This window comes from Rhinatrema bivittatum, chromosome 7 (genome assembly GCF_901001135.1).
Source record: "Rhinatrema bivittatum chromosome 7, aRhiBiv1.1, whole genome shotgun sequence".
Taxonomy (NCBI): domain Eukaryota; kingdom Metazoa; phylum Chordata; class Amphibia; order Gymnophiona; family Rhinatrematidae; genus Rhinatrema; species Rhinatrema bivittatum.
The window spans coordinates 312,899,537-312,914,615 of record NC_042621.1 but is presented as its reverse complement, the minus strand read 5'-3'; the positions used below and the strand labels follow the sequence as shown (position 1 = coordinate 312,914,615).

Below are 15,079 nucleotides of genomic sequence, written 5' to 3'. Positions count from 1 at the left end.
TAAAGCGCGATCCCGATTACCCCGTTTCTAACCCGCTTTGTACCTGCAATTTGGCTGCATAAGTCCAACCCGCGATTCACTATCTCTTTTAACCCATCCTTACCGCTTCTTTAAATCAACGGGTAACCCTTTCCGCCCGCGGCATGTATATGAGATGTAAATGATCGGATTAGCTATTCCCTCCCATACAGTAACGTGCGCCCCGATTATCGCTTTTTTAACCTGCAGTTTTGCCGCATGTTTAACCTGCTAATTTACCGCCTACCCTTACCCCTGCGTTAGTGTGTAGCATCAGGCAAGCTGAGACGAAATTTCACGGGCAAACTTTCCCTCAGCCCCCGCTCACCTGCCTTGGCCGCGTCCATGATCCAGTTGAGAACCACCCTCCCCCTGAACAGTAAATGGACGCAGAGTAAAACCCGGTCCTTGGAGCGCCCATCGTGAACTTTCATGGCCGATGCCCTTTTTTTTGTGGAGGGAAAGGGAGGGGGGAGTAGTTCGCATGGACCAGCTATTCCAAGTCAGCCAGGCAAACAGATGGAGCTACCGGCTGACTCCAGTTTACCTAGGACAGGTTAGGCCCCACCGCCCATATTACAAAGAAAAGTGGGTGTACGCCTCCGTGCAGTGGAAGGGGGCAAAGCCAGGACTGGCTTGGCCTTCCCGGGCGACATGGAGCCACCTGGTCACCGGCGCGGGGCTTACCTAGCGTGGTGGGCTTGATCAGCTCGTCGTATACGTCGTAGAAGGGAAGCCTCTTCATTTTGACGTCTGGGTGGACGGGGTGGATCGGCGAGGAGAGGTGCTGCAGGTCGGCCTCATGCTTGAGCCCCAGCAGGGGCAGAGGGGGCAGCACGGAAGAGGACACTCCTCCCGGGGGCAGCCGGCGGCGAGAGCGGCTTCAGCAGCCCGGGGCGGATCGGGCGCTCCCCATGGCTCCCAGGATTCCTATTCTCTAATAGGTAATGAACGCACGCCGTGACCTCGGATGTCCAGCCGGTTGCTCAGGTCACGGCGTGCGACGTCCGAGGTCACGGCGTGCGCTCATTACCTTTTAGAGAATAGGGAGCCATGGGGAGCGCCCGATCTGGCCCGGGCTGCTGAAGCCGCTCTCACCGCCAGCTGTCCCAGGGAGGAGGGGAGAGAGGACTGGGGCTGCTCCAGAGCTGTCAGCGCGGGAGATCGGCACCCATGGACGCGGCCAGGGCAGGTGAGCGGGGGCTGGGGGAAAGTTTGCCCGATTCACTTTGGTCTTGTCACAGGGAGTGAGGGGGTCAGGCAGCCCTTCTCCTGTATCCACTTCCTGGTACCTGTCATTTGAAATGTCATCAAGTCCCTCCTCGCTGTTGAAGCAGAGATTCCACCTTCATGGATTGCGCTTCATGGACGCTTCTTGGACGCACTTTGGACGCGGCTTGCATTTGCATGCCATTTAAATACTGTATCGAGCGGTATGTCATCCGAACTGTGCGTGCGGCAAACGCGGGTGCGCCCAGCACTGCCGCACTCTTTCTACCGCGTCCTTACTGTATCGGCCTGTGAGTTAGCAAGGATTGGTCTCGGCCAGTCTAAGCTACTCTGCCGCTCCATGCTGCCGCTGGAAGCTCTCTCTCTGCCCTCCGGGGTATTGTCTAACCTGGGTACCTGCTCCTCGGGGGCCCTCTGCTTTATTTCAGGTGCCTTACTGGGATCAGGTACTCCCTCCTCGAGGGCCTGCTCTCCCTGCCTGTACCATCTACTTCAGCCTGGTGGAATTGCCAACCTACAGTTACCATCTAGTGAGTCATCTAACTCTCAGTCTGTCTCATCTACAGCATTGCCTTGCCTGGGAAACCTACACCGGAATCCCCCATACCAACATGGTGAGATGGGTTTCCTCTGCCGAGGATCCCGGGACTGCTACCTCTGGATCACCTCATTACTGCCACCTCTGGTGGTACACATCAAGCTGTACAATAAAAGAGCTATTCTGTGTTTGTGCGTCCTGAGTCTAGCCCAGTACGGTGGCTCCCCATGGGGCTCCTTCCTGTGGGCGTGGTCATCTGCCACAGTACCCAAGAATCCACCCAAAGACCGTTAAACCATAACAGGAGCAAGGGTTAGGCCATTATTCCGTCTACTTCGTCGTCCCCAAAAAGGAAGACTCCTTCTGTCCAATCCTGGATCTCAAGATGGTCAGCAGGGTCCTCAGGATCCCACATTTCAGGCTTATCTCCACATCCCCATCCTCAAGGAACATCAACACTTCCTTTGCTTCAAAATCCTCGGTCAACATTTTCAATTTCAGGCTCTACCCTTTGGCCTAGCGCCCACTCCCCGCACCTTCACCAAGGTCATGGTGGTGGTGGCAGCAGCCCTACAGAGGGAGGGGATTCTAGTCCACCCCTATCTGGACGACTGGCTCATTCGAGCGAAGTCCCTGGACCTTTGTCAGCGGGCGGTCAACAGAGTCTTACAGCTTCTCCACTCTCTCTGATGGGTTGTCAATTTTGCCAAGAGCAGCCTTACTCCCTCTCAGACGCTCGACTTCTTAGGAGCAAGGTTCGATACCAATTTGGGCAAAGTCTTCCTGCGTCAGGACCGTGCTTGGTCGCTTATCTCTCAGGTACAGTGCTTCTGTTGCCTCTCACTCCCCACAGCATGGGACTATCTCCAGGTCCTGGGCTCGATGGCTTCAACTATAAATTTGGTTCCTTGGGCCTTTGCACATATGCGTCCTTTGCAGAGGGCGTTACTCTCCTGCTGGAAGCCAGTGTCTCAGGAGTTCCAAGCACTCCTTCTGCTGCCGGAAGTTGCCAAGGACAGCCTGAGCTGGTGGCTCAGTCTGGATCACTTGCTGCAGGGAATGGACTTGGAGATCCCACAGTGGGTGATCATCACCACGGATGCCAGCCTCTCCAGATGGGGAGCTGTATGAGGTTAGGGGTTATGGATCAGTGTTTCTCTCTCTTCCTGAGGTTAGGTGTTATGGATCAGGTTTTTCTCTCTCTCCCTGAGGTTAGGGGTTATGGATCAGTGTTTCTCTCTCTTCCTGAGGTTAGGTGTTATGGATCAGGTTTTTCTCTCTCTCCCTGAGGTTAGGGGTTATGGATCAGTGTTTCTTTCTCTCTCTCTCTCTCTCTCTCTCTCTGTTAAGGATCAGTGTCTCTCTCTCTCTCTCTCTCTCGGTTAAGGATCTCTCTCTCTTGTAATACTGCTTGCGGGCTCTGCCGCATGCAGCCTGTCACCTCTTCTGCTCCGTTCCAGCTAGCAGCCGTTTCCGACATGGCCGGGAGGCCGTCGAGGCTCCTGCCACTGACTTCCCAGCACTTCCGCGGCCTGGACCGTCGCACTGCCGACCATCCAAGCCGCCAGGAGGCCGCTGCTGCTGCCGCGCTCCCACGGCCCGGACCACCACGCTTTTGAGCTCCTGAGCGGTCAGGAGGCCGCTTCCAGCTTCACTATCCCTCACGGCAGGGAGCTGTGAGTCAGCGTTCTTTGCGGCAGGAACGCCGCCACCATCCTGACCCTGCTCCTGAGCTGCCTCTGTTCCTGCCTGCTTCTCTAGGCGCGGAGCCGCGCCTCCTTACTATATTTAAAGGGCCGGCGGCTGGATATGCCCCGGGCCCCACCTGCTGACGTCATTCTGGGTGTCTTCTGGCCAGCCCTATAAAAGGGCTTCATCTTCAGTCTTGCTTTGCCTTGCATTGGAGTTTCATGTCCCTGGAAGTCCTGTCTTCCAGTGCTCCGTCAGGTCTTCATCTTCATTGGAGCTCCATGTCCTATTTTGATTCCTGAATCTTAGTTACTTGTCCTATGCTCTGTGTTTCTGTCCTGATGTCCGTGATCCAGTCGTCATGTTCCTGATGATCTGTGATCCAGTCCTGATGTTCCGATATGATCCTGCTTTGATGTCCTGAGCCCCTGGTTCCTCGTCATCACCTTTCCTGGTGTGCCATGTCCTGGCACAAACCTGCCTCCTCGTCCGCAGCACAAGCCTCCGGAGGGTCATCCTTCCCTGTAGCCAAGTCCCATCTTGGTCCTGTTCTCTGAGGCTCGTTCTGGCCCTCGGATTCCCTTGTGGCTGCTACGTCCATGCCTAAGACTCTGTTTGAACCTACTCTGCTCCAGCGTGGTCCATGAACAGTCATGGGTGGCTGTGTAGGGCGTGTCTCGGTGCAGGCTTCTTCTGAATCTTTGCCATGTTCCAGCTTCAACTTCCACGTATCCGTCTGGAGTCTGCCTCGCACTCAAGTGTGGACCACGACCAGTCTCGTGGGTCCATCTGTGGTGGGCTGTGTAGGGCGCGCTGCATTGCAGCCTTAATCTAGTCCTTGATCCTGAACCTTGATCCTGAACTTCCTTGTTCCAAGTTCCTCGTCTGAGCCTTCCATGTTCCAAGACCTTCGTCTGTCCATGGCCTTCGTCCGGCCTGCCATTTCTTGCCGTTACTCAGCGGCAGGTCCGAAAGGGCTTGGAACGGTCGGAGGACCGTTCAAACATAAGAACATGCCATACTGGGTCAGACCAAGAGTCCATTAAGCCCAGCATCCTGTTTCCAACAATGGCCAATCCAAGCCATAAGAACCTGGCAAGTACCCAAAAACTAAGTCTATTCCATGCTACTGTTACTAGTAATAGCAGTGGCTATTTTCTGAGTCAATTTAATTAATAGCAGGTAATGGACTTCTCCTCCAAGAACTTATCCAATCCTTTTTTAAACCCAGCCACACTAACTGCACTAACCAAATCCTCTGGCAACAAATTCCAGAGTTTAATTGTGCGTTGAGTGAAAAACAACTTTCTCCGATTAGTTTTAAATGTGCCACATGCTAACTTAATGGAGTGCCCTCTAGTCTTTCTATTATCTGAAAGAGTAAATAACTGATTCACATTATCTTGTTCTAGACGTCTCATGATTTTAAAGACCTCTATCATATTATTCAAGGTGCGGTCTCACCATAGAGCGATACAGAGGAATTATGACATTTTCCATTTTATTCACCATTCCCTTTCTAATAATTCCCAACATAAAGTTTGCTTTTTTGACTGCCGCAGCACACTGAACTGATGATTTAAATGTGTTATCCACTATGACGCCTAGATCTCTTTCTTGGGTGGTAGCTCCTAATATGGAATTTAACATTTTGTAACTATGGCATGGGTTATTTTTCCCTATATGCATCACCTTGCACTTATCCACATTAAATTTCATCTGCCATTTGAATGCCCAATTTTCCAGTCTCACAAGGTCTTCCTGCAATTTATCACAATCTGCTTATGATTTAATTACTCTGAACAATTTTGTATCATCTGCAAATTTGATTATCTCACTCGTCGTATTTCTTTCCAGATCATTTATAAATATATTGAAAAGCACGGGTCCCAATTCAGATCCCTGAGGCATTCCACTTGTCCACTCCCTTCCACTGAGAAAATTGTCCATTTAATCCTACTCTCTGTTTCCTGTCTTTTAGCCAGTTTGTAATCCACAAAAGGACATTGTCTCCTATCCCAAGACTTTTCAGTTTTCTTAGAAGCCTCTCGTGAGGAAGTTTGTCAAACGCCTTCTGAAAATCCAAATACATTACATCTACTGTTTCACCTTTATCCACATGTTTATTAACTCCTTCAAAAAAATGAAGCAGATTTGTGAGGCAAGACTTCCCATGAGTAAATCCATGTTGACTGTTTTCCATTAAACCATGTCTTTCTATATGTTCTGTGATTTTGATCTTTAGAATATTTTCCGCTATTTTTTCTGGCACTGAAGTCAGGCTAACCGGTCTATAGTTTCCAGGATCGCCCCTGGAGCCCTTTTTAAAAATTGGGGTTACATTGGCAACTCTCCGGTCCTGAAGTGTGTAGGTCTGGTGGAGAGGTTGGACCTTCAGTTTCCACCCATGCTTGGTCACGTCTCGCCTGCCTCGGTACCGCCTTGGAGTCTCTGCAGTCGTGCCGTGGTCTAAGGACACACATTCCCCTCAAATGGGACGGCTCTCCTACTGCTCCCTAATAGAATGCAAAGCCTCCTAAGGCCTCCCTAACACACTCTCTCTGACGATAGGGGTTATGGATCAGTGTTTCTCTCTCTCCCTGATGCTAGGGGTTACGGATCAGTGTTTCTCTCTCTCCCTGATGATAGGGGTTATGGATCAGTGTTTCTCTCTCTCCCTGATGATAGGGGTTATGGATCATTGTTTCTTTCTCTCTCCCTGATGCTAGGGGTTATGGATCAGTTTTTCTCTCTCTCTCCCTGATGCTAGGGGTTATGGATCAGTGTTTCTCTCTCTCCCTGATGCTAGGGGTTACGGATCAGTGTTTCTCTCTCTCTCCCTGATGCCAGGGGTTATGGATCAGTGTTTCTCTCTCTCTCTCTCTGACGATAGGGGTTATGGATCAGTGTTTCTCTCTCTCCCTGATGCTAGGGGTTACGGATCAGTGTTTCTCTCTCCCTGAGGATAGGGGTTATGGATCAGTGTTTCTCTCTCTCCCTGACGATAGGGGTTATGGATCATTGTTTCTCTCTCTCTCCCTGATGCTAGGGGTTATGGATCAGTGTTTCTCTCTCTCCCTGATGCTAGGGGTTATGGATCAGTGTTTCTCTCTCTCTCTCCCTGAGGATAGGGGTTATGGATCAGTGTTTCTCTCTCTCTCTGACGATAGGGGTTATGGATCACTGTTTGTCTCTCTCCCTGAGGATAGGGGTTATGGATCAGTGTTTCTCTCTCTCCCTGAGGATAGGGGTTACGGATCAGTGTTTCTCTCTCTCCCTGATGCCAGGGGTTATGGATCAGTGTTTCTCTCTCTCCCTGATGCTAGGGGTTATGGATCAGTGTTTGTTTCTCTCCCTGAGGATAGGGGTTATGGATGTGTTTGTCTCTCTCCCTGAGGGATAGGGGTTATGGATCAGTGTTTGTCTCTTTCCCTGAGGATAGGGGTTATGGATCAGTGTTTGTCTCTCTCTCCCTGAGAATAGGGGTTATGGATCAGTGTTTGTCTCTCTCTCCCTGAGGATAGGGGTTATGGATCAGTGTTTGTCTCTCTCTCCCTGAGGATAGGGGTTATGGATCAGTGTTTGTCTCTCTCTCCCTGAGGATAGGGGTTATGGATCAGTGTTTGTCTCTCTCTCCCTGAGGATAGGGGTTATGGATCAGTGTTTGTCTCTCTCTCCCTGAGGATAGGGGTTATGGATCAGTGTTTGTCTCTCTCTCCCTGAGGATAGGGGTTACGGATCAGTGTTTCTCTCTCTCCGTGATGCCAGGGGTTATGGATCAGTGTTTGTCTCTCTCCCTGAGGATAGGGGTTAGGGATCAGTGTTTGTCTCTCTCTCCCTGAGGTTTGGGGTTATGGATCAGTGTTTCTCTCTCTCCCTGAGGATAGGGGTTATGGATCAGTGTTTCTCTCTCTCCCTGAGGATAGGGGTTATGGATCAGTGTTTCTCTCTCTCTCCGTGACGATAGGGGTTATGGATCAGTGTTTCTCTCTCTCCCTGTTGTTAGGGGTTATGGATCAGTGTTTGTCTCTCTCTCCCTGACGATAGGGGTTATGGATCAGTGTTTCTCTCTCTCCCTGAGGATAGGGGTTATAGATCAGTGTTTCTCTCTCTCCCTGACGTTAGGGGTTATGGATCAGTGTTTCTCTCTCTCCCTGAGGATAGGGGTTATGGATCAGTGTTTCTCTCTCTCTCTCTCCCTGAGGATAGGGGTTATGGATCAGTGTTTCTCTCTCTCTCTCTCCCTGAGGATAGGGGTTATGGATCAGTGTTTCTCTCTCTCCCTGAGGATAGGGGTTATGGATCAGTGTTTCTGTCTCTCCCTGACGATAGGGGTTATGGATCAGTGTTTCTCTCTCTCCCTTAGGATAGGGGTTATGGATCAGTGTTTCTCTCTCTCCCTGAGGATAGGGGTTATGGATCAGTGTTTCTCTCTCTCCCTGATGATAGGGGTTATGGATCAGTGTTTCTCTCTCTCCCTGACGATAGGGGTTATGGATCAGTGTTTCTCTCTCTCCCTGAGGTTAGGGGTTATGGATCAGTGTTTCTCTCTCTCCCTGAGGTTTGGGGTTATGGATCAGTGTTTCTCTCTCTCCCTGAGGTTTGGGGTTATGGATCAGTGTTTCTCTCTCTGGCTGAGGATAGGGGTTATGGATCAGTGTTTCTCTCTCTCCCTGATGATAGGGGTTATGGATCAGTGTTTCTCTCTCTCCCTGAGGTTTGGGGTTATGGATCAGTGTTTCTCTCTCTCCCTGAGGTTTGGGGTTATGGATCAGTGTTTCTCTCTCTCCCTGAGGTTTGGGGTTATGGATCAGTGTTTCTCTCTCTCCCTGAGGTTTGGGGTTATGGATCAGTGTTTCTCTCTCTCCCTGATGATAGGGGTTATGGATCAGTGTTTCTCTCTCTCCCTGACGATAGGGGTTATGGATCAGTGTTTCTCTCTCTCCCTGAGGATAGGGGTTATGGATCAGTGTTTCTCTCTCTCTCCATGACAATAGGGGTTATGGATCAGTGTTTCTCTCTCTCCCTGATGTTAGGGGTTATGGATAAGTGTTTGTCTCTCTCTCCCTGACGATAGGGGTTATGGATCAGTGTTTCTCTCTCTCCCTGAGGATAGGGGTTATAGATCAGTGTTTCTCTCTCTCCCTGACGTTAGGGGTTATGGATCAGTGTTTCTCTCTCTCCCTGAGGATAGGGGTTATGGATCAGTGTTTCTCTCTCTCTCTCTCCCTGAGGATAGGGGTTATGGATCAGTGTTTCTCTCTCTCCCTGAGGATAGGTGTTATGGATCAGTGTTTCTCTCTCTCCCTGACGATAGGGGTTATGGATCAGTGTTTCTCTCTCTCCCTGAGGTTAGGGGTTATGGATCAGTGTTTCTCTCTCTCCCTGAGGATAGAGGATATGGATCAGTGTTTCTCTCTCTCCATGATGATAGGGGTTATGGATCAGTGTTTCTCTCTCTCCCTGACGATAGGGGTTATGGATCAGTGTTTCTCTCTCTCCCTGAGGTTAGGGGTTATGGATCAGTGTTTCTCTCTCTCCCTGAGGTTTGGGGTTATGGATCAGTGTTTCTCTCTCTCCCTGAGGTTTGGGGTTATGGATCAGTGTTTCTCTCTCTGGCTGAGGATAGGGGTTATGGATCAGTGTTTCTCTCTCTCCCTGATGATAGGGGTTATGGATCAGTGTTTCTCTCTCTCCCTGAGGTTTGGGGTTATGGATCAGTGTTTCTCTCTCTCCCTGAGGTTTGGGGTTATGGATCAGTGTTTCTCTCTCTCCCTGATGCTAGGGGTTACGGATCAGTGTTTCTCTCTCTCCCTGATGCCAGGGGTTATGGATCAGTGTTTCTCTCGCTCAACTCTCTCCCTGAGGATAGGGGTTATGGATCAGTGTTTCTCTCTCTCTCTCTCTGACGATAGGGGTTATGGATCAGTGTTTCTCTCTCTCCCTGATGCTAGGGGTTATGGATCAGTGTTTCTCTCTCTCTCTGACGATAGGGGTTATGGATCACTGTTTGTCTCTCTCCCTGAGGATAGGGGTTATGGATCAGTGTTTCTCTCTCTCTCTGACGATAGGGGTTATGGATCACTGTTTGTCTCTCTCCCTGAGGATAGGGGTTATGGATCAGTGTTTCTCTCTCTCCCTGAGGATAGGGGTTACGGATCAGTGTTTCTCTCTCTCCCTGATGCCAGGGGTTAGGGATCAGTGTTTCTCTCTCTCCCTGATGCTAGGGGTTATGGATCAGTGTTTCTCACTCTCTCTCTCTCTGACGATAGGGGTTATGGATCACTGTTTGTTTCTCTCCCTGAGGATAGGGGTTACGGATCAGTGTTTGTCTCTCTCCCTGAGGGATAGGGGTTAGGGATCAGTGTTTGTCTCTCTCCCTGAGGATAGGGGTTATGGATCAGTGTTTGTCTCTCTCTCCCTGAGAATAGGGGTTATGGATCAGTGTTTGTCTCTCTCTCCCTGAGGATAGGGGTTATGGATCAGTGTTTGTCTCTCTCTCCCTGAGGATAGGGGTTATGGATCAGTGTTTGTCTCTCTCTCCCTGAGGATAGGGGTTATGGATCAGTGTTTGTCTCTCTCTCCCTGAGGATCGGGGTTATGGATCAGTGTTTGTCTCTCTCTCCCTGAGGATAGGGGTTACGGATCAGTGTTTCTCTCTCTCCGTGATGCCAGAGGTTATGGATCAGTGTTTGTCTCTCTCCCTGAGGATAGGGGTTAGGGATCAGTGTTTGTCTCTCTCTCCCTGAGGTTTGGGGTTATGGATCAGTGTTTCTCTCTCTCCCTGAGGATAGGGGTTATGAATCAGTGTTTCTCTCTCTCCCTGAGGATAGGGGTTATGGATCAGTGTTTGTCTCTCTCTCCCTGAGGTTTGGGGTTATTGGTCAGTGTTTCTCTCTCTCCCTGAGGATAGGGGTTATGGATCAGTGTTTCTCTCTCTCCCTGAGGATAGGGGTTATGGATCAGTGTTTCTCTCTCTCTCCGTGACGATAGGGGTTATGGATCAGTGTTTCTCTCTCTCCCTGATGTTAGGGGTTATGGATCAGTGTTTGTCTCTCTCTCCCTGATGATAGGGGTTATGGATCAGTGTTTCTCTCTCTCCCTGAGGATAGGGGTTATAGATCAGTGTTTCTCTCTCTCTCCCTGACGTTAGGGGTTATGGATCAGTGTTTCTCTCTCTCCCTGAGGATAGGGGTTATGGATCAGTGTTTCTCTCTCTCTCTCTCCCTGAGGATAGGGGTTATGGATCAGTGTTTCTCTCTCTCCCTGAGGATAGGGGTTATGGATCAGTGTTTCTCTCTCTCCCTGAGGATAGGGGTTATAGATCAGTGTTTCTCTCTCTCTCCCTGAGGATAGGGGTTATGGATCAGTGTTTCTCTCTCTCCCTGACGATAGGGGTTATGGATCAGTGTTTCTCTCTCTCCCTGAGGTTAGGGGTTATGGATCAGTGTTTCTCTCTCTCCCTGAGGTTAGGGGTTATGGATCAGTGTTTCTCTCTCTCCCTGAGGATAGGGGTTATGGATCAGTGTTTCTCTCTCTCCCTGATGATAGGGGTTATGGATCAGTGTTTCTCTCTCTCCCTGACGATAGGGGTTATGGATCAGTGTTTCTCTCTCTCCCTGACGATAGGGGTTATGGATCAGTGTTTCTCTCTCTCCCTGAGGTTTGGGGTTATGGATCAGTGTTTCTCTCTCTCCCTGAGGTTTGGGGTTATGGATCAGTGTTTCTCTCTCTGGCTGAGGATAGGGGTTATGGATCAGTGTTTCTCTCACTCCCTGATGATAGGGGTTATGGATCAGTGTTTCTCTCTCTCCCTGAGGTTTGGGGTTATGGATCAGTGTTTCTCTCCCTGAGGTTTGGGGTTATGGATCAGTGTTTCTCTCTCTCCCTGAGGTTTGGGGTTATGGATCAGTGTTTCTCTCTCTCCCTGAGGTTTGGGGTTATGGATCAGTGTTTCTCTCTCTCCCTGATGATAGGGGTTATGGATCAGTGTTTCTCTCTCTCCCTGACGATAGGGGTTATGGATCAGTGTTTCTCTCTCTCCCTGAGGTTAGGGGTTATGGATTAGTGTTTCTCTCTCTCCCTGAGGTTTGGGGTTATGGATCAGTGTTTCTCTCTCTGGCTGAGGATAGTGGTTATGGATCAGTGTTTCTCTCTCTCCCTGAGGTTAGGGGTTATGGATCAGTGATTATTTCTCTCTCTATCACTCAAGTTAGAGGTTATTGATCAGTGTTTCTCTTCCTTTCTCTCTTTTGGGTTAAGGGATAGTGATCACTGTTTTTTTCTTTCTTTTCCCTCCAGATTTAGGGGTTAGTGATCAGTGTTTCTCATTATCTCTGGGGTAATGGGTCAGTGATCAGCATTTTTCTCTCTCTCTCCCCTTAGGCTTAGTGATTGAAATGTTTTTCTCTCTCTCCTTTCCTGGGTTAGGAGTTATTGATTAGTGTTTCTCTTTCTGTTGGTTACTGATAGGTTTGGGGAAGAGAGTATGAATCGATTAATTAAATGGATGAAGAAGCAGAAGATTCCACAGGATTCCTCCATTCTAGACATTGGAACTGGAAATGGCGTGTTTCTTCTTGAACTGGTCAGTAGTTTTCAGTATGGAACAATTTGGAAGCTAGTTACTTGTAATGATCAGTTTCTGCTCAATGAAAATACCTGGAGACCCCTTACTTCCTGATCAGTAGTAGCTGGTTATTTCCTGTGTTCAAGGAACAAAGGAAGGGAGGAATTGGTGTAATATTCAAGAGGAAGTTTATCTTGATGAAAGAACATCCAGAGGATGGCACACAGAGGGCTAGTGCTGTTTATAGGGAACTTTCATTTATCTGATTTATTTAATTTCATTTACAGCCCACACAGTTATAAGTATGTGGCCCTCCAGGCAGGTATCAGCAAAATAAATCATCACCGGAGATGGATAATCAGACAGTTTTCTACCATAAACGTTCAGACTGGAGATGTATTTAATCCTTGTTTAGATAGAATTACTGACGTAATCCACTTAGGATAACTGAACTTAAGGTCAGTGAAATATAAATGTTTTCAAATACATAAATAATTACATAATTGAGATCTGGCCTGATTCCTCCTGCTACATCCCTTTGCCTTCTGGTCATTGGACTTCCTGCTTCATTCATCAAAGTTGCATGCTATATTAGCAGGTTGATTATATCTCCTGAGCTAGTTGCAAACAATCTTATCAGAAACTGGGCAGGTTGAAAGTTAGGCATTCTGGAATAGCTGTAGCACATGTGCATATGGATGGGATCCTGCAGGCATGTCAGTATTTTTGCAATATTAGGGACTCAATGCCTGGCCTCTGGCGGATGATCTGCCTTTCTCCAGCCTGCACTAAATCTATATCAAATCCCACGAAGATCAAAGTCTTGGATTTCAGAAATACAGAATTTGTTAAAATGGTGAAGTACCTTGAGTAGGAGCTAGAAGGCTGGGAGGATATGGAAGAAGAGGAAAAGTAGTGGGCTAAATTAAAAGGAGCTAGAGCAAAGGCAACAAACATTTATGTAGGAAAAGTGAATAAAAGGAAATTGATGTTTCTCTAAAGAGGTGGCTGAAAAATTAAAGGCAAAAGATCAGCATTCAAAATGTACAAAATACTGAAATAGTCCCAATTATACTGGGTGCCACCTTGATATGTTGCCTGTGAAAATTACACACTATGATGAATGTAATCCACTTTGATGTACACTTTGAAGTGTCAAAAAATGGAATATAAAAAATCTAAACAAACAATGTTGACAACTCACAAAAAACAAATTCATGCGAAATCTTCCTTGATACAATGGAAGCTATTGATGGGAATCAATTTGTAACTAAACCAACACATAAAGCTAGTCACATTCTTGACTTAATTATGCAAAATAAATGCCAAATTTCATTATCTCACAAAACTATTCCTTGGTCTGATCACCAGCTGATTAAAGCTGGTATTACATTACAGTCTTCTCAACTATCATTTTCAAAAAACTTGAAAACCATCAAATACAAGAAAAAAATAGACTATGAAACTATTGAAGGACACATAAAAAAAACAAACTATCTGAATTAGACTTAGAAAACTCCTCTTCACCTCTAGACCTTTAGCAAAAAATAATAAATGAAACAGCAAAAGACCTTTGCCCTGAATAAATAAAATAGATCAAAATAAATAAATATAATTCAGAAACAAATAAACCTTGGTACAATGAAGATCTACGATGAAGCAAACAGCTTCTTAGAAAACATGAGAAACAATGGAGAAAAAATCCATCTACTGAACACCTAAATATTTACAGAACTCAACTAAACAAATACCGTGAACTAATTAACAAAACAAAAAAACAATATTATGCAAACCAAATACACAATGTTATCTTCAATTCCTAACTCCTCTTCAAAACTGTACGAAACCTCATCAAAGATCTTTCATCAACTTCATCTAACTCTTATGAATTTACTAAAGAATCTTGCAATGAATATGCAAACTTCTTACTACAAAAAATAAACTCTCTCACATCTAATTTCCAATCCAGCAAAAATTTTTCAAATCTGAAAATAATACGACTCAACCAAGATGGACATCTTTCGACATTTGTTTCAAGCAAGCTATTGGTAAACCTACCCTCAAAAACAAACTGATAAAACAGATGACTGGGATAATTACAGACCTATATCAAACTTTATTTTTTTATTTTTTTTTTATTTTTAATTTTTATATACCGGAATTCCTGTATACAATACAAATCAATCCGGTTTACAAGTAACGAAAAGGTTGCCCTGGTCTGGGAGGTTAGACCGGGGTTTTTTTTACATGGAACATTGAACAATAACATTGAACAATAACTTGCCTTTCATTGCAAAAATGTAAGAAAAAGCAGATTTAATCCAACTAGAAAACTTACTTGATGAAAACAAGTTGGCTTCAGGAAAAACTGTTCAACAGAAAAATTACTAATTTCATTATCTGAAAAAATTCTAAAAGGTTTTGTTAATAATGAATCTTTTATTCTAATTCTTCTTGACCTAAAAGCAGCATTTGATACTGTTGACCATGATCTTCTTTGCAGTCAATTAGGAGAAGATTTAAAAAAAATGCGCGCGCACACATGGACACACAATTTTATAACGTGCGCACCAATGTACGCATGTTATAAAATCGCGGGCAGCGTGCGCAAGGGGGGGAGCAGAGTTATGCAAAAATCGTGTGGCAACGCATCGTCAGTCTTCCCCAATTCCTCCCAGTCCGCTCCAATTAAGGAGCAGACTAGGAGGGAACTTCCCTGCTCCCTTCCCCTCTCCTACCCACCCCTATCCCTACTCTAGGTACCCCCTTTTTTTTTTTAAATTACCTTTTGCTTCTCCAAAGGAACAGTAGCAAGTTGGCGCGCCGGCAACTCGGCAAATGCTCGCTATACCAGGCACCTACAGCCCCACCCCGCCCCCAGACCACCCCTTTACCGAGGCCCAGCTCTTGTGTGTGTTGCGGCAATGAAGACACATCAGGCAGGATTCGTGGTGAAGCGTGCTCCGAAGCTCCCGGGGGGGCCTCTCCTTTTATTGAACATAATACATAGCATACAGATGTGCCATAACATCATT

General features: G+C 47.1%; 1 protein-coding gene across 2 annotated transcripts in view; it reads left to right on the top strand.

The window, feature by feature from the left end:
* The window catches only part of EEF1AKMT2 (EEF1A lysine methyltransferase 2), an 86,123-nt gene that overhangs the window by 33,521 nt on the left and 37,523 nt on the right, over positions 1–15,079 (top strand). For both annotated transcript variants that reach the window (XM_029610609.1, XM_029610610.1), the window contains one exon: positions 11,948–12,062. In XM_029610609.1, the coding sequence (XP_029466469.1) occupies positions 11,948–12,062 (115 nt within the window). The remainder of the gene's footprint in view (positions 1–11,947; positions 12,063–15,079) is intronic.